Raw genomic sequence first — 20949 nt, forward strand, 5'->3', positions numbered from 1 at the left:
TTTGAGAATGATGAGGGCAATGAATGCACAAATGTGCTTTATACAATTGATGTATGGATGGATTGTGATAAGAGTTGTATGAGCCCCTAATAAAATGATTTTTAAAAATAATAATAATTCCCCAAACAGATAATATGTTTATTGTAGTAGTTGTTTGCGTGTGTAGTGGACATGTCAAAGGATGATGTGCTAAAGTACAATTCATAACTAATTGCTATATGGTGAAGTAAAATGAGAATCCCAGCAATAGGAGCCTCTTAGAAACATTATTTGAAAATACAATCTCAGCTAATTTGACTGATGGTGATTTGGGGGTTGGGAAACACCTACTATTGAATATGTACTCATAGTTTAAGGTCCAGCTCAAATACTTCCTCTCTAAATCCTCACAATTAAGTACAGCCCTCTGTTGTACTTTCACAGAAATTTGTTCACTTTGATGTGGGGGCTGATTTTTAGCTTGCCTGTTTTGTGTAGGAGCCCTGGTAGTGGTTGTTCATTGGGCTGCTAATAACCAAATAGGTAGTTCAAAACCAGCTGCTCCCTTTAAAAGTTAGTGTCTCGAAAACTCAAAAGGGCAATTGTGTTCTGACTTTCAGGCTCACTATGAGTTGGCATCAGCTCAATGGCAGTGAGTTTGTTCTTTTTGATTTGTTTTATCTTGTATACTAATTGTCTGAGTATTTCCCCCTTATGTTTGAGTTTTGGGATTATATCTTTGCACTTGGTTTTAATTGGTTCTCCATCAGTGTTAATTGATTTAATAGTACGAATAGATGTAGTATTGGGCTGCTATCCGAAAGGTCAGCAGTTTGATACCACCCAGTGCTCCAAGGATGACTAGGCTTTCTACTCTCCTAAAGAGTCACAGTTTTGGAAACCCACAAGGGCAATTCTCCCCTGTCCTAGGGAGTTACTGTTCTCAGAATCAACTTGATGGCAATGAGTATTTTGACAATAGATGTCAAGAACTCTCAATCATAAGCATCTAACCCTGGCTGTTGGAATCTCCTATCAACCAAACCTTTCAAGTGTTTCTCTAAGCTCCTACTGAGGTGAGATACTCATACCTGCTGTATTCGAGGATAGTTGATAGTGTCAGTAATCTTTAAACATGATTTATTACTGCTTTCCTAATCTCTGAAGGAAGAGCCCTCGTGATGTAGTGGTTACACGTTGAGCTGCTGTCCACACAGTTGGCAGTTCAAAATCAGCAGTCTGGGCTTTCTCCTTCCATAAACTGTTACCGTCTTGGAAACCACAGGGGTCTCTATGAGTGAGTGGCAGTAAGTTGGTTTGGTTCCTAACCAGTGCTTTTCTACCTCTTCAGAACTTTTTTTCTATAGATTTTCAATTTTGCCATCTAAAGATTTTGGTTTAAAGTCTTGGCTTGTGAACCTCTTCCATATTTTAGTTTTTTTGTTATACATAGTTTCTCCAACCTGTATGTTTAATTATGTAAACTTTATATGTTTCTATGCATGACTTCATAATTTCTCTGTGTGATGTTTTTTATTTCCTTTCCTGATGAGCCATATGGTTAAGGGCTATTTTAAATTTTTTTATTTTCTACCTTTTAGAACTTTTTTTTTTTTAGAAAAATTTTTTAAGGTGGGCAATGTACCTATGTTTTAGTAAAAGTTTTTAAGAATTAAATTTTGTTATTATAAATTAAAAAGAGAGAAAATCTTGAATGATGATACTACTACATTCAGCATCCTAATAAGTACTCTAAGATCTCGTAGGTTACTTTTGAAGAGTCTCACATATGCATTTCATGAAAGGAAGTCCCATCTTCCCTTAGTTGGGTATATTTGCCTATATCTCTTTGAATTTATAAATCTTTGAACTTAAATATGACAAAGCCATGAGTTTTAAGTGCATTCTAGTAAGGCACTGAAAAGTCTAGAGTGAAAGGGGGCTCCTAGCACTGGTGGGTTAGGGCTTTGTGTTTAGTTTATTTGTAACATGGTGTCTGGATAAGTATTAGGGCTTTGTTTTTAGTATATTTGTAATAAAGTATCTGGAGTTCAGCCTTGGTGGAAAACTGTCAGAGAGATTAATGGGGCTGCTGACAGCTTGCTGCTGCCCTTTGAGACAGCTCTCCTGAGACTGCAAACATTAAGAAGAAAGTTCAAAGAAAGGGAAAACAATAGAAAGAGAGAAAACAGCTTTACATATATTTAGGCATAGCCTCTTAGAGCAGAATAATTTGTGCTTTACATGAAATTTTGATCTACTTTGTAAAGTTTCTTACTTTGTAATAGAGATATTTTTCCTTTTTGAAATTATAAGTACTTACCTTCATTTCCAAGTTGATCATGGGGATAAGAAAATCTATTATTTGCAATCCCCTGGAAAGCGGATGAAATTAAACATGAAAAGTCTGTTCCTCCTTCAGGTGAAGGACCTACTTAGATTGTGGGCAGGTGCCCGGTGTTTTAAAGCTTTCGGCTCAAACTGTAGTTAAAAAAAAAATCAAAAAAGCTCTCAAAAAATTTTTATGGTATGTTTCAATATTTGAAATATGCTCTGTAAATACTCTTCCCTCTGGTAAAAATTCAATTACAGGTGATAGCCAATGAAATTTATGACTAGTGTCTGTTCAGTAGTTGAAAGACCACCTTCCAAAATAGGTACCTGTGCTGTTAGGGGTCAGCCTTGCCTAGCAGCTTTGGTTTCACTCAATGGTTCCTCTCATTAGACAGGATTGATGGTCTTCAGCTCCAGAGAATTAACGTTTGGGCACATTCACCTTTTTTAAAAACCGTGCTTTTAAGGTATACAATAACCTGTACATATTTAAATTACACTATTTACACATTTTGATATATCTATGTAATCATGAAACCAACTCCTTTTCAAGTTCCTGAGGAGAGTCATTACAAGAACAGAATGCCTTATACATTATTGTGACAATATAAATGTTTACTGAATTCTTATGTTTTCATGAGCTTAATGCATTTGATAGGTACGTTTTTTACTATTGCACATGGTTGTGTGTGGTATAGATGTACTAAACAAATAGCATGGGTCCTATTTACAATTCAGGGTTATACTTAATTTTAGCAATGCAAGAGTAGCTATAGGTTCTGAAACTTTGCAGACTACCAAAGAACAGTTAACAGCTTTTTGTAGAGGACAAATAAATAAGATTTGTCCAAGGGGGGGTGGGGCTAAAACATTAATTGTATTCAAATTAATATTTTGCTGGTAAAAGTTAAAGGTACTCTTTTAAATAAAAGAGAAGGCAGTATTATAAAGGAATAGTAAAATTATTGCTCATGGAAATGTTTCCCCTCTCTCTGCTTCCCTTTTCACCCCTGATTTTTTTTTTTAATATATTTCTTTGGGATTTTTAAAAATCATTTTATTTGGGGCTCATACAACTCTTATCACAATCCATCCATCCATCCATCCATCCATCCATCCATCCATCCATCCATCCATTGTGTCAGGCACATATGTGCATTTGTTGTCCTCATCATTCTCAAAACATTTGCTCTCCACTTAAGCCCTTGGTATCAGCTCCTCCTTTTTTCCACTCCCCACTCCCTCCTCGCTCCTCCCTCCCTCATGAACCCTTGATAATTTATAAATTATTATTATTTTGTCATATCTTAACACTGTCCAGGGTCTCTCTTCACCCACTTTTTCTGTTGTTCATCCCTCAGGGAGGAGGTTATATGTAGATCTTTGGGGGAAAAAATGTTACAGTGTCTTTAAAATCTGTTGCTTTATAGCACAATTACAGTTAGAGAAAACAAATAAGCAAACTGTAAAATAAAGTTGAAAAAAAGAACAGCAAAGTAATACATAGCAGTTATCTTTGAGTGTGGGATAATGGTCTTTGTTCTCCTCTTCTGAGTTTTCCAACTTTCATATAATGAATATATAGTACCTTTGGCATGTTGATTTTGGTGATAAAGTATATTTTAAATGAGAATCTGATGATTTCTGCATTTTTCTTAGGAAAAAATCAGTCTCATATTTCATACTGTGTTAATAATCTTGATTTATGAAGTTCCCTTTCACCAGTGTCTCTCATATTTACTAATGGACATTTTCAGTGTTTTGCCCAGCAGAGCCTTTATCCACAATAGTCCTTAGCTACACTTGTCCTCCACATCTTTAATCCCGTGACCCTTTCTGTGACTGCCTGAAGAACTCTGTGAGAATGTTGGATTGATCCAGTGTGTGAACTCAGAGGTCATTTTTTACAGTGAAGAGTAGCCCTATTCTAGGGGTGCACTTGTCTATGTCCTTTGAGCTAATTCGAAGAGTAGCCCCCATAAAATGAAATGTAATTAAGGATATATTTGGGACTGAAAGTCTTAAAAGTATACTACTGTATCTCAGCTCAGTAAGATGAGTGCTATAACCTTTCCCTGTGTGCTGTTGTGGGAACTTGTTGGTGTGCCTCTGAAAGGTGAAGTTTCCAAAAAGATTCTCTTTACTTCTCAAATGGAGCAGAAGCAGGCTGGCATCATTCCTTCACCAGGACCTCAAAAGCACAGGGCAACTTCCTGTGGACCGCAGTCCTTGTTGATTCCTTTCAGTAAAAGATCATCTTTGACAATTGTGGTAAAGACTGAAAATATGTGCCTGTCCAGTTTGTATGCATTCCATAGCTACAGAGACTGTGTCCTCTAAAATTAAGTCAACTCCATGCCCTTGCCCATGTTTCTGGTGCCCAGAATTTTCAAGACAAGAACCTGACCAGTCTATACAGAATATGTGTTCTAGATGGTCTATAAAAGTTGCTTATTTAGGTAAAGCATGATTGTGTGTATATATGTTTTTATTTCTGCATCTGATGTGTTTTGATTTTAGCGTATATATTTATTCCTGGTCTAAATGGTTTTAGTTGTAAAATTTTTAGTAAATCATTTGGGGGATCTTACAGCGCTTCTAACAATCCATACATCAGTTGTTCAAGCACATTTGTTCATGTGTTGCCATCAACATTTCCAGAACGTTTTCTTTCTACTTGAGCCCTTTGTATCAGCTCCTCTTTTCCCCCTCCCCTGACCCTGATTTAAGTTTTTAATATGGAAGTTATAGCCAAACTCCACTCTAACGTGGGGGAAAATGTTTCACGGGCTTTAAGGAGAATGGAGATTTGAATTATCTTTTGCGTTTAACCCAAAGCATTTCTTTTATAGTAAAAGTAGTTGGTGAGTACCCAGATTTTGTCTCTGAATTAGGCTAGTTTTCTTTTCTGAAAATTGATTTCATAAGTGCTTCAGTTTTTGCCCCACTAAGGGTCTGAGCAGTTGGTAATTGAATTATGGCATGTTGAATGATTTTAATGTTCTGCTGTGATCCCTAAGATTTCCAGTGACTAATTTTTAAAGTTAGATCTCCAGGCCTTTCTTCTCAGTCTGCCTTAGTCTAAAAGCTCTACTGAAACCTATCTACTGTAGGTGACCCTATGAATATTTGAAATACTGGTGACAGCATTGAACATCATGGCAACACGTAAGGACACCACAGTACAGCTGACAGGAGGGTTGTAGACTGGTGATAGTCTGTGTGAACAATAGAAGACAGCAGAAGTGATGGTGTGTGATTTCTGAAGCTGGATCATAAAAGACATTTCTGCTTCTGTCTTTCTCTTTTGGAACACGTGCTAGCTGCCATGTTATAACAGCAGTCAGACAGCCCTTGATTCGCCAGAGGCCTCTTGCCAATAGCTGGCACCATCTTGTCAACCAGGTAAATGAAAGTGGATCTTCTAGCCCTACTCAGGACTTCAGAGGTTTGCAGCCTGGCTGATATCCTGACCACAGTTCCACGGGAGACCTCAGGATCAGCACTGTGTGACTAGGCTGGATTTGAATTCCTACCCCACAGAGACTGAGATTCTCAAAGTTCACAGGCAGTTTAGACTGCTAAATTTGGAGGTAATTTGTTATCTAACAAAAACAACTAACACCAGTACTTTGTCATAGGTATTAGAGTGATTTGCTATATATGTGGATTTTTTTTTTCCTCCTAGATCCACAGTTTGATTCTCTTTGTCGGCAAAAGAGTAAATGCTATTCAAATTTATTTTCTTAATGTTAGTACTGTAGTAATTTTCATTGCTGAGGACGGGTAGAACTTCCGGCTATGTGTCAAAAGTACTATCTATCACCTTGGTGTCTCATATTGGTATACTAATGGGACACAAGCTAAGAGCCACGCAGTTATCTAAGACTTCAACTGTTGTGTAGCCTTTAATAGATACATTTTGAATATAAAGTTTCTCTAGGCAGTGCAATGAAAATACAATATAACCAAGTGAAACTAATTTTAATATAGTTTACTAAATCCAATATATTTAGAATATCATTTCAAAATCTATGCAACCTCATTATTTGAACTATTTTGCATTCTTTTTTATACTTTAGAAACCTCGTATGTATTTATAACTGTATCATTTGTACTGGGCACATAAGTCTTCAGTCGCCACATTTGGCTAGCAGCTATTATCTTGGGCACCCCAGATAGATTTTTAGCTGGAGAAATGAAGGCTTTAAGCCAGCAGTAAGTCAGGTATGCATGTAAACAACAGGAATGCTTTCCTCAAACCCAGATGGGACGTGTCTCACCTAGACTTTAATCTCTTAGCTACATATAGTTCCATAAATCAACCTCCTACTTCTCAGGTACTTTAGACCTTTCAAACCTCCCCTTATCTCAAGCATAGACTAGATTAAGCATATCAGAGGTTCTGTGTCAAATTCACCAAGATCACAGACTCATAGTGGTCACTGCCTCATGGTTTACCCTGAATACTGGTGAATGTAGACTTTTTTCGAAAGAGAAAATAGTATTTAGAAATAAAAAGGGATGTTCGGGGCCTGAGACTGTATCTTATTTGATCTCATTATTCTGGGCACCAGCAAGCCTGGGATTCAGGCTTAGCTGCACCAGCCGGGATCTCAGCCCTTTTTATCTAGTCTGTAGCAAGAACAGTCCTTCATCAGCTGACATCTACTGGCTCTTACTTCTTCAAGGAAGGTGGTGGTAACCGTTGCTTCATCTCTCAAAGTTTGGACGTGCGTGGAACAGATAAGTTTTCCTCACGCTTCAAATAAAAATAACACCGTTTATGTCAATTTAGGCATGCAAGTTTGTTTTGTGTTGTTTTTGCCACTTGAATTCTTTTTTGCTAATTGAATTCTGTCAAATTTTATTACCAGAGTAAGATAAAAGCCTTTTGGGGGCAGTTAAGAGGGTGGGTGGGGAGGAAACAGTTTGCACAGGGAAAGGGATCGGGAACAGTTTTGTAAACTCTGGGTTTTGTCTCGTTTCGGACATGTGCCATTTGGGTTATTTAAGCTTTAGGACTCTTCAGGATCAAAATAACCACCAGGTTGATTGTATCATATTTTAAAAGCCCCTTTTTAAAAAGTGTCCAAATTGGGGTTACCCCTAATTTGAAAGATTTGAAAAGAACTTCTCAGCATAATTTTGACACCATTCTTACAAATTAGTTCCATGGAGACATTCACAGGACTTTTGAATTAAAAGCTGAAAGGTAACAACACTTCACACCGCTGTGTTTCCATCAGCTGTCTTCCTTTCATTAGCATGGTCTGGAACTCTGCTTGCCTAGACTTCCTTGCTCGTTTTTCTTCTTTCCCTCAAACGTGCAGTTGGAATGAAAGCCGTGTGGTGGACCATCGGACTCTCGCGTCTCAGGTGATTCTCCCTCTTGTGCCCTTTCCCTTCCCTACTTGGAGACACTTGACTTTCTGTTGGTGGAGCTTTTTGCAGTCTCTGTCCAGTTGGAGCCTCCTGTAACTGCCTTGCTGGGGGGAAGGCCCACGTGGACAGTGGTGCCCTTTGATTGATCTCGCTGCACCGTCCACTGTAGATGACGTATTGCTTTGCCATTTTACTGACCTTTGTAGTGTCGTCGCACAACCTGAACTCCATCCTCCTTCCAGATGAGCATGGATCAAGCATTGTATATCTGTCTCCGTTCCCTGGAAAGAGGGGAAGACATAATTTTCCTGGCAATGCGGGAAGGTGCATTGCAATGCCTTTTCCGTGTTTTGTCCCAGTCGGAAGTCGCAAAGGGATTGAATTTCATTTTGGCTGCTACTCCTTCAGCAATGGCCTCAAAAGGGAAAAGAGTTGAAAGTTGTTTCTGGTTTTGTAAGTTCACCCCTTTTCCCCCCATAATACATTTTTAACTCATATGCTTAGAGCATCAGCATCTGAAATAATCACCCCATTTGTTAATAGTCACCTGTCTCACTGTTAGGAGCCCCGATGGTGCTGTGGGATAAACACTGGGCTGCTCAAAACAAGGTCCTTGGCTCAAACACCCCAGCTGTTCGGCAGGAGAAAGATGAGGCGCTCTGTTCCCACAAAAATGGACATTCTCAGAAACCCTGTAGAGCAGTGGTTTCTCAACCTTCCTAATGCCGTGACCCTTTAATACAGTTCCTCATGTTGTGGTGACTCCCCAACGATAAAATTATTTTCATTGCTACTTACTTCATCACTGTAATTTTGCTACTGTTATGAATCAGGCAACCCCTGTGAAAGGGTCATTCGACACACACACACCCACACCCCAAAGGGGTCCCGACTGACAGATTGAGAACTGCTGCTGTATCGGGTCACTGTGAGTTGGAATCACCGTGATGGCAGTGGGTTTGCTTGACTGGGATCTTCCTCTTAGAAGCCTTGGTGTGGTGCAGATGACTACCATGCTCAGTCCCTACCCAAAAGATGGAGGCTGGAGTCTACCCAGAGGCTCCTTGGAAGAAAGACCTGGTGATCTACTTCTGAAAAGTTAGACGTACAGAATCTGGCTGAGTGTCACTGAAAACCCTTGGGTTTGCCATGAGTAGAAATTGACTCGAGGTGAGCAGCTGGAGTGTGGGCTGGGTAACTCATCTTATCTAACGCTGGCTCCTGTTCCCTGAGACAGCCCTTGTGGTGCTTTCTTGTACATTGATTTCAACTTTCTAAATGGCTTTCCTATATTGTTGTTTTATCGTTTTCCTATCTGGGCATTATCTATTGATGAAAGTCAGACAGTGAGAAATCAGCTTTTTACAAACCGCCGTGTACATTTCTCCATTTCCATCTTCTTAAGATAGTTTTATCAATGTTTATATTATTGTACCTGAGGCACAGAGTATTCTAATTACAATTTCTTTTCATTTTTCTGGGTAGTAATAATTACCATGAGTATTTTGCTTAGTTTGTTATTTGCACATTCATCACCTGTTTTTTCCCAAATGTGTTGCTGGAGCGGTGCAGAATTCCTCCCCATCACCCTCTAGACTGCCCTCGACGTATGTCTAATCAGACTTCCACTGGAAGCCATTTTCTTGTGTTTCTTTCCATCATCTCCTCTCTCTTATCTTCTTTGCTTGATGTCACCCGCAAGATGCCTTCCCCACTCCTGGGTGGCACAGCCCTTCTCTCTGCATCTAAGGCTTTCCTTTTTCTAGCTTTACTTCATTCTTATAGAACATGTCCCTGTTTGCTCCCGAGAGTCTCTGCGATGTAAAGGACAATTTTTGAGCCTACCCTTGAGCCGCATCCTTGACTCATACTTTGGATAGCATTTTCCCTTTGAGTTTCAGAGGCATTCCTCTTTTGTCTTCTAGTTTCCCATGTTGCCATTGAAATCTCTAAATCACTCTAATCCTTTTGATTTTTGATCCTCTGTAGGTGACCACTTTTGTCCTTGCTAAAGGCTTTTAAGGTTTTAAATGTGTGCTTTGTTTTGAATAGAGAACTCATAGTGTGCATATTAATACAGAATACTGTATTTTTAATCTTCATTGAAAGTACTCGGACAACAAAGAATAATTATAAATGTGACCTGGTAGTGTGTTTGAGAGACCATGGTTTCTAGATCTGTTTGCTTCTTATGCTATCTTTTTCTTTTTTAATAAGGGATCCAAAGTGTAGGTTAATACAAAGGAAACTTCCTTGGTCACCCTTAGCTAGCACTAACCTACCACTAAAATTGCAAAAACAAAATTGGAAACAAATTTTACAGATTAGATGGTTTTTCTGATGAAAGTGATGGGGGTATTTGCTATCTTACATTCTCGTGTGAATCGTACATTCTCGTGTGACTGCCCTGATTAAATAGAATTTTCCTAGAGCTAATGGTTCCGACTTTGTTTTTCAGATTGAAATGTTATGCAATTTATAATATCACAAATATGATTATTTACAGTCCTCTCATTTTATGTGTAATTCCTCTTGGCTCTTATTCTTACTCCTTACCATAGAAAGATTTTTAAGACAGGCTTTATCATTATAGCCAGTACATATTTTTCATGAAATGGACTTGCCCCCTGGGCTCACCTGGTGTACTCAGGTTTGTCATTAGTTGTGGAGGTAGCCTTCGTTTTGAAAACGTGCACTGATCTTCCACATGATAACAAATTGCCAATCATCCTCTTGTAAAAGTTTTTTTTTTTAATTACTGATAAATTTGAAAAGGTATTGTACTTGCATGTAGGAATGGAAGCAGTAAACTTGTCTGTCTGAGGTCGATCCCTGGGAAGTTATTTGGAATAACTGTTTCATCTGCACTGCAACCAAAGTTTTGGGTTAGGACAACAGAAGCCTCTCCAGAGGCACCCAGAAGACAGCTCCAGAGGGAAAGATAATGCTAGACCGGACAAAACATAATACTGAGCCATTCACAACCAGCTAACACAGTGCTTCTTTTTGTTTAAAACAAAGCGATTGTACTTTAGAATTCCATGTTACTACAAATATTGTCATTCATTAGAGGATTTGAGAAGGCTGAGTGAGCTTATCCTCCCAACTGCCACTCTCCTTATAATCCTTTTGTTGTATTTTGTTGTCTTGGAGTTAGAAGAAATCGCTGAGGCCCTGTTTTTACTGGCATCATTCCTTGGCTTTCTGCTCAGCATCTGTTGTAGAAACCTTCACTGTACTCTGCAGCCCTTGGCAAGTCAACTGGAAGCATTAAGATTTTGACAGAGAGCATTTTTTTTTGTCTAGCAAAATGGCCCTGCATGAAGCAGATCCTCACTTAAAGGGCTAGATCAGAGTGTATTATAACATGATCTCTGTGAAGAATGAACACTTTCCTGGTTTTTAAAGGGATAATACCTGCATCATCAAAATGTGAACATTCTTTTTCTAAGTCATTTTTAATTGAGGCAAACGAGAGAGGCAACTATTTATATCCTTATTAGGAAGAATGCTAAATATTAAATGCTGTTTATCCAAAGTTGGGAGAGAAAAACCTGACTCATCTCTGACAAATTACGAGTTCTAGATCCTTGAGGTTCAAGTTTTCAAATGGCTTTCATTTACTATGCAGGTAATAAAACTTAACTGCAATATAATGAAATGAGAGAGCCAGAGATATAAGACAAAAGTCCTTTGCTCATAGTAAAATTCTGAAAGTTGAAAGTTTAGTTACCCTTGTTTTTATCTTTAGTATGAAAAAAGCTGGGACATTATTCTTGATTATGTTTTTACAATAATTTAAAGAGACAGTGCTTAGAAAGATCCATTTAGCCTCCACTCAAGTACTCCCTCAACACAAGAATACTTTCTTCTAGTAAATTGGCATTCTATGATGCTCACCTTCCTGACACAACCACTGAAGACAAAGCGGGTGAATAAGCAAATGTGGTGAAGAAAGCTGATGGTGCCCGGCTATCAAAAGATATAGCGTCTGGGGTCTTAAAAGCTTGAAGGTAAACAAGCGGCCATCTAGCTCAGAAGCAACAAAGCCCACATGGAACAACATATCAACCTGTGTGATCACGGGGTGTCGAACGGATCACTGAAGACAAATGGGTGCATAAGCAAATGTGGCAAAGAAAGCTGATGGTGCCCGGCTATCAAAAAGTATAGTGTCTGGGGTCTTAAAGGCTTGAAGGTAATCAAGCAGCCATCAAGCTCAGAAGCAACAAAGCCCACATGGAAGAAGCACACCAGCCTATGCAACCACAAGGTGTCGAAGGGATCAGGTGTAAGGCATCATCAGAACAAAAAATCTTACCATAGTGAATGATGGGGGGAGTGCGGAGTGGAGATCCAAAGCCCATTAGTAGACCACTGGAGATCCCCTTGCAGAGGGATCTCGGGGAGGAGATGAGCCAGTCAGGGTGCGATGTAACAATGATGAGAAAAAACAATCTTCCTCTAGTTCCTAAAGGTTTCCTCCCCGCTCCCACTACCATGACTCGAATTCTATCTTGCAAGACTGGCTAGACCAGAGGAGGTACACTGGTACAGATAGGAACTGAAAATACAGGGAATCCAGGACGGATGAGCCCTATAGGACCAGTGGTGTGAGTGGCAACACAGGGAGGGTAAAGGGAGAATGGGTAGGAAAGAGGGAACCGATTACATGGAACTGTGTGTGACCTCCTCCCTGGGGGACAGACAACCAAAAAGTGGATGAAGGGAGACGTCGGACAGGGCAAGATATGACAAAATACCCATTTATAAACTATCAAGGGCTCATGCGGGAGGGGGGAGCGGGGTGGGAGGGGAAAAATGAGGACCTAATGTCGTGGGTTTAAATGGAGAGAAAATGTTTTGAGAAACGATGTACAAATGCGCTTTACACAATTGATGTGTGTATGGATTGGGATAACAGTTGTATGAGCCCCTAATAAAATGTTAAAGAAAATTAATTAATTAATTAAAAAAAAAAAAGATCCATTTAATCCAGTTCTTCATCCTACTTGAAATTGACTTTGTTCTTATTAAAGGTCTCTCCTGTCATATGCTCCCTTAAAGTCTTCCAGGATTTTGTTTGTCTTTCAGACAGAAAGCCATGTTCAATATCCCATATTTTTTAAACTTCTATGAAGAAAAACATCAGGGTCAATTAGACTGGTATGGATAATTAAATTGTTCATCCTTAGTCAAACCAGCCACTTGGATTCAGCTATCATTTTTAGTGTTCTTGTATGAGATTAAGGAAAGACTTCAATTTCTTGAAATCATTAAGACACACATCACCTTCTGTTTCATTTCTTGGAAAAAGAAATCCACTGGCCAGCATTCGGATGAAGAATCTATAACGTAAAAGGTCATGCTGTTTACTCTGTCATCTAGGTTTGACTTTGGTTTCAGTCTGAATACTGACGGAGGCTTCATCAAAGCTGACTTTCAGCACCAATTAAGAAAGCGGCTCAAAAACAGTTTTGTGTGTGTTCCATAATCTCTCCCTTGCTACTTACGCTGTCTATTGCAAAATTTTATTCCTTCTATCACAAAGCTGTCTTGCTTCACTAACTTGACTTTCTGCTCTCAATAATAACGCTGCTGCAACTTCCTGTACACTTTTTCTTTCCTTGTTTTATTCTTTCCTCTTTGAAGGTCTCTCTTTTACCTTTCCTAACTTCTGAAAGGAAGAACATTTAGTAAGAAAATGGACCTTTCTTGGTAAACGGGCTCTCCGTGGATTGACTAAGTCGTCTACCCATCGCTTTCCAGGACAATCTACGTAAGAAGGACGACAGGATTGAAGAGCTGGAGGAAGCACTAAGAGAAAGCGTGCAGATAACTGCTGAGCGGGAAATGGTGCTCGCACAAGAGGAATCTGCCAGGACCAATGCTGAGAAACAGGTCTGGATTTTACATAGTTGCTGGTGACCATGCTGGGTAAACAAGAGGTAAAAACAAACCAGTCTGGCATAGGGAAACTCGATATAGTGTAAATTTATAGGGGGTGCCAAGGCATTTCACCAAGTGTAAGTATTTTGATTTTAATAAAAATAGAAATACAGTTGCATGAGACTCATAACTGACTCATGTTTCAGAAGATGTCGGCATTAATAACTTAGAGCTGGTTTCATACATATACTTTGTAACATATGCTCAAGGCGCACAATGGGTTAAGCATTGATCTCACCTCGAAAGGCCCGTGGAACAATTGTACTCTGTCCTAAAAAATCACTATGTTTGGAATTGATGTGAGGATACCAGGTTATTATGATCATGTGTCTACTGAAGTGAAACATGTCTGCTTGATACAAGTCTGGGCACAGCCCTGACTTTAAATTGAATGAAAAAGTGTAAACATTCCTGGCTCAAAGATGTTCATTTCTAGTAGAAAGTAGTTTCATTATTTTTATACACCACCTTTTAAAAAAGGACAATTAAGGCTATAAGGAATCAAGGTTAATAGCAAGGATAAGGATATAGATAACGTGACACCGGAATGTTCCAGAGTTACTGCTATTTGTGATATATACACTTCTTACATATTTTTAGCTAGAGTTGATTTGAAATGGGTGAAGTAGGTGTTTTAGTTTCTTTTAAGAAAAGATCTTGTTTGAAGGTAGAATAGAGATGTGAATAGAATATGAGAGGTGTGCAGCAGTGGGTGCTTGTGGACAGCTGACCTTGTGGTTAGCAGCCCAACACAAACCCACTTCACCACCAGGGCTCCTTTGAATACTAAGAAAGAATGGTACATTTTCAAGTCAGACAAAGATAATGTGTACCACAAGGATTCCCTTCATAGCTGTGTTAGATGCAAATAGATGGTTCATTTGATGTCAAGTACAAAAAGACAAACTGACATTTATTAGGAAACTTAAGATTGAGTTTTTGGGGGTGCTTTTTTTGTTGTTGTTTGTTTTTTCCTCATCTTTACGTACAATTAAATATAGTGGGGCGGGGGAAGCATGGAAAATAAGCCCTGGGGGAGCAGTGGGCCATTATGCAGGAGAAAGACCGGCAGTCTGCTCCCATCAAGATTTCCAGCCTCGGAAACCATCGGGAGCAGTTCTCCTCCGCCCTCCAGGGCCCTTGATTGGAATGGTCTCCACAGCAATGGATGTGGTTTGAGGTGTAGCTGTGTGGGAGAACTTCAGAGAAGGGAGGGCGAGATCGTTCCAAGGTGGGGAGAGATTTTCCTTTACCTTGATTTCACCCTTCCTACATTCGTGCTCTTTTTTGCTAAATGATTCCCCTCCACCCCAAATTTTTTTTCTTTCTGCAAAGATTTCTTACTGGTTGAGCTTCATTATTTTGACAAGTCTTATGTATCAGAGATCTTGCAGGGATTTGACAATTAAAAATAGATCCTATCTTTATGGAGTATAGATTGCTGTTTTTTGGTTTGGTTGTTTTTTTTTTAAGCTATTGTAGTACAAAGCAATTTTTAATTTGCTTTTAATTGCATGCTTTGTTTTCCCCTTCTCTCTTCCTGGCTTATCTTGTCCATCATCCTGGTACTCACAACCTATCTGAAGCTGTTCAGTGAAATATCGTATGAGACCTATCATTTGAGGCTGTAAGTGGTTCAAAGTATGAGGAGAGAGAAAAGTGTGTTTTTATGTTTGTGCTACTGAAGGTTTATGTCATCTGCCCCTTTTATCCACTGTTCCCTCCTCCACGTGTTTTCTGATTTTCTCTTACTGTTATTGTTTTCTGTTTTCTAGCCCTGCTGTTAATTTTACACGTATAAATTACTTTTACCCACTGAGATACTCTACAAATAGCCGTTTGAAATACTTGAAAAGGATGGTGTTTTGGGGGTTAGGAACATTATTTTTAACATCTTGCTCAGGTCCTGAAATTAAATTTAGCCCCTGTCTCTTGCTTAAATTTAGACCCTGAGAGAAAAGTGCTCCCTCTGCTAGCTCGGGAGGCTATCAGCATCTCTTGACTTCCTAGAGAGCAGAGTAAAGCTTTTGGGAACCATTCCTTCTATGAAAATAAGATACAGAACCTTAAGAACAGCAACAGAAAGATAGAAAACTTTGTAAAGAACGAACCAGGAGAAGCCCCCAAAGGAGAGTATATCTTGAAGCCTTTCCCATATTTCCACAGGATCCTCTTAGAGTTTCCTCATTCCCAGTCTGTGCTGCTCTGAAGTGAACCCTGGTCAAGCATTTAGAGACGTTTGTGTAGTGCTCCCGGGAAGGAAGATGGTCTCTAAGCTGTGCGGGCCAATGAAGAGATGAAAGTGAATAACCCCCAAGGGTTCTTCCACTTTTGTTTCGCTGCGTTCCACAGAGAGGGATTCTTTTTCACAGATTTTCTCTGCTCACACTTTGGCAGGTTTTGTGTTTTGTTGAATAAGAGAGTTCATTTTCTTAAAATAAGTATAAATCAAATTTGTACTTTAAAAAAGTGTCAGAATTGCCAGGAGGTCGAGGAGAATTAGACTAAATTCAGCAGAGTTGCTCTGGTTTCACAAGAGTTTTAAAATTGTGTGTGCGTGTGTGTGTGCGTGTGCGTGTGCGTGTGTGCGTGCGTGCGTGCGGCGCTATTTCCATCAAGATCTGCTGATTATGGTTTGAAAAAATGCCTGTAAGTAACTATACTGTGTGTGTGTTAGTTACTCAGCTAGATTTATATCTTATTCCTATAGAATATTTTTAAATGTTTGAGTAGTGATAAAGGAATATCCTCTCAACTAACATTTGTGTATAAAAGGTCTGATTAAAAAAAATGTTTTTAATAATGAAACTCAAAAGTGCCATTTTGACATTATTGGCCTTCTATATTAAGTAAGAATTCTTGACCTAGTCATAGAGTATCATAATGGTTTGGGTTCTAAAAAAAATCATTTTATTGGGGGCTCATACAACTCTTATCACAATCCATACATACATCAATTGTGTGTAAAGCACATTGTGCATTCATTACCCTCATCATTCTCAAAACATTTGCCCTCTATGTAAATCCCTGGCATCAGCTCCTCATTTTTCCCCCTCCCTCCCACTCTCCCCTCCCTCATGAACCTTTGATAATTTATAAATTAGTATTTTGTCTTATCTTAAGCTGTCCGATGTCTTCTTTCACCCACTTTTCTGTTGTCCGTCCCCCAGGGAGGAGGTCACATGTAGATCCTTGTAATCGGTTCCCCGTTTCTGTCACCCTTCCCCCCACCCTCCCAGTACCGCCACTCTCACCACTGTCCTGAAGGGATCATCCGCCCTGGATTCCCTGTGCTTCCAGTTCCTATCTGTACCAGTGCACATCCTCTGGTCTAGCCAGATTTGTAAGGTAGAATTCGGATCATGTTAGTGGGGTGGGGGGTGGGGCGGAGGGAGGAAGCATTTAGGAACTAGAGGAAAGTTGTATGTGTCATTGTTGCTACACTGCACCCTGACTGGTTCGTCTCCTCCCTGCAGCCCTAGTCGTAGAGTATCATAATGTTTTATATGTGATTTACTACATCATTCACAGGTGACTTGATATGTGTATGATTATATCTTTTGGTTTTTAATGATTTGTTAAATTCTTTATTGACTATTAAGCTGTCTTGTCATTTCTACAACCGTGTCAGCGTGATAGCAAAGACTTTTGAGTTTTTTCACGTAGAACAATTCTGTACTGGTCTGATATTTATAGTAAAGTATATTTTATTGATTTTTATCAAATGGTATAACACTCAGAAAATGAAATGATACCTGTATTTTGCTTCATCTTATTCTACACACCTTTACAGAACACCTTATATTTTCCCCAGTCCAGCTAAACACACTGGAAATAAAAAGGTGATGAATAATAGCCTCTATGTTCATGTAGCTCATAGTTAACTAGAATTGGCTGAAGAATGAGCCTCTCTAGTTAAGCACTATGATAAAAACCAAGCCAAAACTCAGTCACCAAGTTGATTCTGACTCATGGTGACCTTATATAGGGGTTTCTGAGACTAAATCTTCATGGGAAGCAGGCAGCCTCATTTTTGGCTGGTTAGCAGCCCAACACCTGCCCACCACCCCAAGAATGTATTTTGAGAAGAGACAGGAGAGACAAGTAATCCTCATTGGGAAGGCTAATGGGGCGTCCTGACTGATGCATGAGCCGAGTCTTAAGTAGAGAATATTTATGCATTCGTTTGTCTACACATTCAGGTGCTTATTTGACACCTATTTATATTGATCTTCACACTAGCAATCCAGGATCGTATATGGTGATGAGGAAAGCAACCGTAGTGTCTTCCCAAAGAGTGCTTACAGTTCAGAGGGAGTGACAAAACTCAAACCAGCAAATGAAAAACTAATTATAACTTAACAGAAAGTACTGCAAAGGGAAAGAGCAGGCTTTTTCTGCAAGAGACAATAAATACTTTGATGGAAGTTGTAGGGATTTGAACCTATTGTATTTTAAATTAAGTGCTTTCAGAAGGTTCTCTGATTAATAACATTTACCCTGAGTACTGAAGGATTAGGACAGATTTGTCATATGAAACATAGGGCAGAATCACCACTTACTACACCAGTATGATTAGAAAGAGCTGGAGATACTGGATGAAGCTATGATTGGTGGACCAGGAGCAAAGTGTAGAGGGTCTTATGTAAGTCTTGTTTTTATTTTTTTTAAGTGGAGTAGACATCATTGAAGGGTGTGAAGCAATATATAATATTATCTGATCATCTGTTCTCAAAAGATTCCCCTAGCGGCTAGGTGAAGAATGCCTTATGGGATCTCCCCAGTAGATTCTCACACAGAGGGTGAGTTAGTTAATTGTGCCAGCCTGGCCGATAATCACATGTGGGGCTAATTGAAAGGCGGAGGAATAAATGGGTCGTGAGCCTCACCTTTGTAGTTCTCTGTCTCTTGCTTTGTGATGGTTGCACCAGGATGCAGCTGCCTTAGCAGCTCCCTGCTTCAGCTTGCAAGATTGACGTCTTACAAGACATCCCCAAGGAGAAGCCGCATAGACCTATCCCGATGCAGCCCTGGGTGCTGGAGCAGCCGTGTGGAGATCCCTGCTAGTGCTGAGATGCTTATTAATTTACTGACTCAGCTTTCCTCCTACAGTCGGCATCATTGCCTCTGTTTTGTGAGGTGGAGGACTTTGTGGACTGGTGTTGGGTTAATGGGTTAATGTTGGACTTGTGGGCTTGGGCAGCATTGGGTTGGGATGTTTTCGTGATGCACCTTTTCTTTACATAAAACTCTCTCTTATATATGAGTTGCTGTGGATTTGTTTCTCCAAAGTACCTAGACTAATACAGAGGGACTCTGGGTACACCAGAAGGAAACACTACCCTCACTGTCTTACAGTGTTTGAGCTCATTGTTGCAGCCACAGTGTCAGATCCTTTCAGTGAGGGTCGGCTTCTTTGTCACAGACCCCCTGCCAAGCAGGATGTCCTTCTCCAAACAGCAGGTGCGTCCTGATAGCATAATCAAAGCACTGGATGTGAGACGAAATCTCACTCTCCGGGCTTCTGAAAAGCATTCTGGTTGTGTTTCTTCCAAGGCAGATTTCTACATTCTTCGGTCAGTCCAGGGTGTAGGCAGTGTTCTTTGTCAGCACCATAAGTCAAAGGCATCAATTCTTCTTTAATCTTCCTAATTCAGGCCGGTTTTCACTTATCTATGAGGTGATGAAAAACACCCTGGCTTACGTCAGGCTTGCCTTTGTCCTCAAAATGGCATCTTTGCTTTGTAATATTTTAAAGAGAGCTTTTGCAGCAGTCTCGCCCAGCACAGAAATTTTTTGGTTTCTTGACTACTGCCTCCATGGGCATTGATTGTGGATCCAAGCAACTTCAGTCTTTTCCGGCTTTTTCTTGATGCTGCCTGTGGTCTAGTGTGAGGATTTTTGCTCTCTCTATGTTGACGTGGAATCTGTTCTGAAGGCTGCAGTCCTTGACCTTCCAGCCTCTTCACTGTGGGCAAGGAAGCTGGTGTCGTCTGTGTATTGCAGGCTGTGGAGGAGCTTCCTCTCAGCCTGATGGCACCGTCTTCTCCCTGCAGCCCCGTTTCCTGGATCCCTCACTCCGTGTGCAGGTTAAACGCAGCTCTGACACACACCTTTCCTGATAAAAACCAGGGGACTATTCCCCTTGTTCGTTATGAATCACTGCCTCTTGGCCTGTGTATAGTTCCCCAGGAGAACAATTATTAAGTGTTCTGGAATTCCTATTCTTCACAATGTTAGTTAGCCATAATTCATCATGCTCCGTGCAGTAGAATACTTTTGCTTCCTCGATAAAACACAGATAGATGTTTCTGGTATTCCTTGCTTTCAGACAAGATCAGACACCACCAATGATGACTCTCTTTCTTCATCCTTTTCTGAATCCAGCTGGAATTTCTAGCAGTTTGCTGTCAAGATAGCGCTGCAACCCGCTTTTTAGTTCTCTTCAATGTCTTATGGGTGTGTGATATTAATGAGATTGTTGGTTGCCTCTTTTGGGGGGTTGGGGGCTAGACATATATGTGCATCTCTCCTGTTTGGGTAACCAGGTGACTGATTGTCTCTCGCATTTCTTGGCAGAGGCTGGTTAGCATTTGCAGCATTGCATTCATTTGTTGGAACAGTTCAGTGGTGTCTTAGTTCCTTCAGTTCTGTTTGGACTTCTTTCTGCAGTATCATTCGTTCTCGATTGTATTCTAGTTTCTGAAATGGTTGAATATCCACCAGTTCTTCTTGACACAGTGATTGTATGCCTTCCATCTTTTTTTGATGCTTTCTGGGCTTATTGTTCAATATTTTTCTTATAGGATCTATCAATATCGCAACTCCACGCTTGAATTTTTTCCCCCACTTCTTTTCAGTTTGATAAATGCCAAGCATGTTCTTCACTTTTGGATTTTGAACTCCAGGGTTTATGTATTTTATTATAACACGTTGTTTTTCCCTCTTGAGTTTTCCTCTGAAATCTCTTGTCCACCTCTTTCATCTTTCCCCCCACAGTACTCTTTAGCTATTCTGCCTTCAAGAGCACGTTTCAGAGTCATTTCTGACACCCTGTCTTTTTAATTATCTTCTGCTTTTTTCATGTATGATATTACTGATGATAAGATATTATTAATGGGATATGCACAAAGTCTTGTGGACTTATTTTAATTTTCTTCAGCTTCAACTAGAATTGCCACATGAGCAATTGCTGGTCTGTTTCATATTTGTTTCCTGGCCTTGTTCTAACTGATGATATTGAACTTCTCCATCATCTCTTTCCATTGATATAGTCAATCTATTCCTATGTATTCCATGTGG

The 20949-nt window shown here is 39.8% G+C and overlaps 1 protein-coding gene across 9 annotated transcripts in view; it reads left to right on the forward strand.

The window, feature by feature from the left end:
- ERC1 (ELKS/RAB6-interacting/CAST family member 1) overlaps positions 1-20949 on the forward strand; it is a 482416-nt gene that overhangs the window by 238237 nt on the left and 223230 nt on the right. For 6 of the 9 annotated variants that reach the window (XM_045295888.1, XM_004710293.2, XM_045295889.1 and 3 more), the window contains one exon: positions 13468-13599. The exons of the other annotated variants lie outside the window; for them this stretch is intronic. In XM_045295888.1, coding sequence (XP_045151823.1) covers positions 13468-13599 — 132 coding nt within the window. The remainder of the gene's footprint in view (positions 1-13467; positions 13600-20949) is intronic. 9 annotated transcript variants of the gene reach the window in all.

Source organism: Echinops telfairi, unplaced genomic scaffold, assembly GCF_000313985.2.
Source record: "Echinops telfairi isolate 266 unplaced genomic scaffold, ASM31398v2 ScPeMD7_6273;HRSCAF=7185, whole genome shotgun sequence".
Lineage (NCBI taxonomy): Eukaryota > Metazoa > Chordata > Mammalia > Afrosoricida > Tenrecidae > Echinops > Echinops telfairi.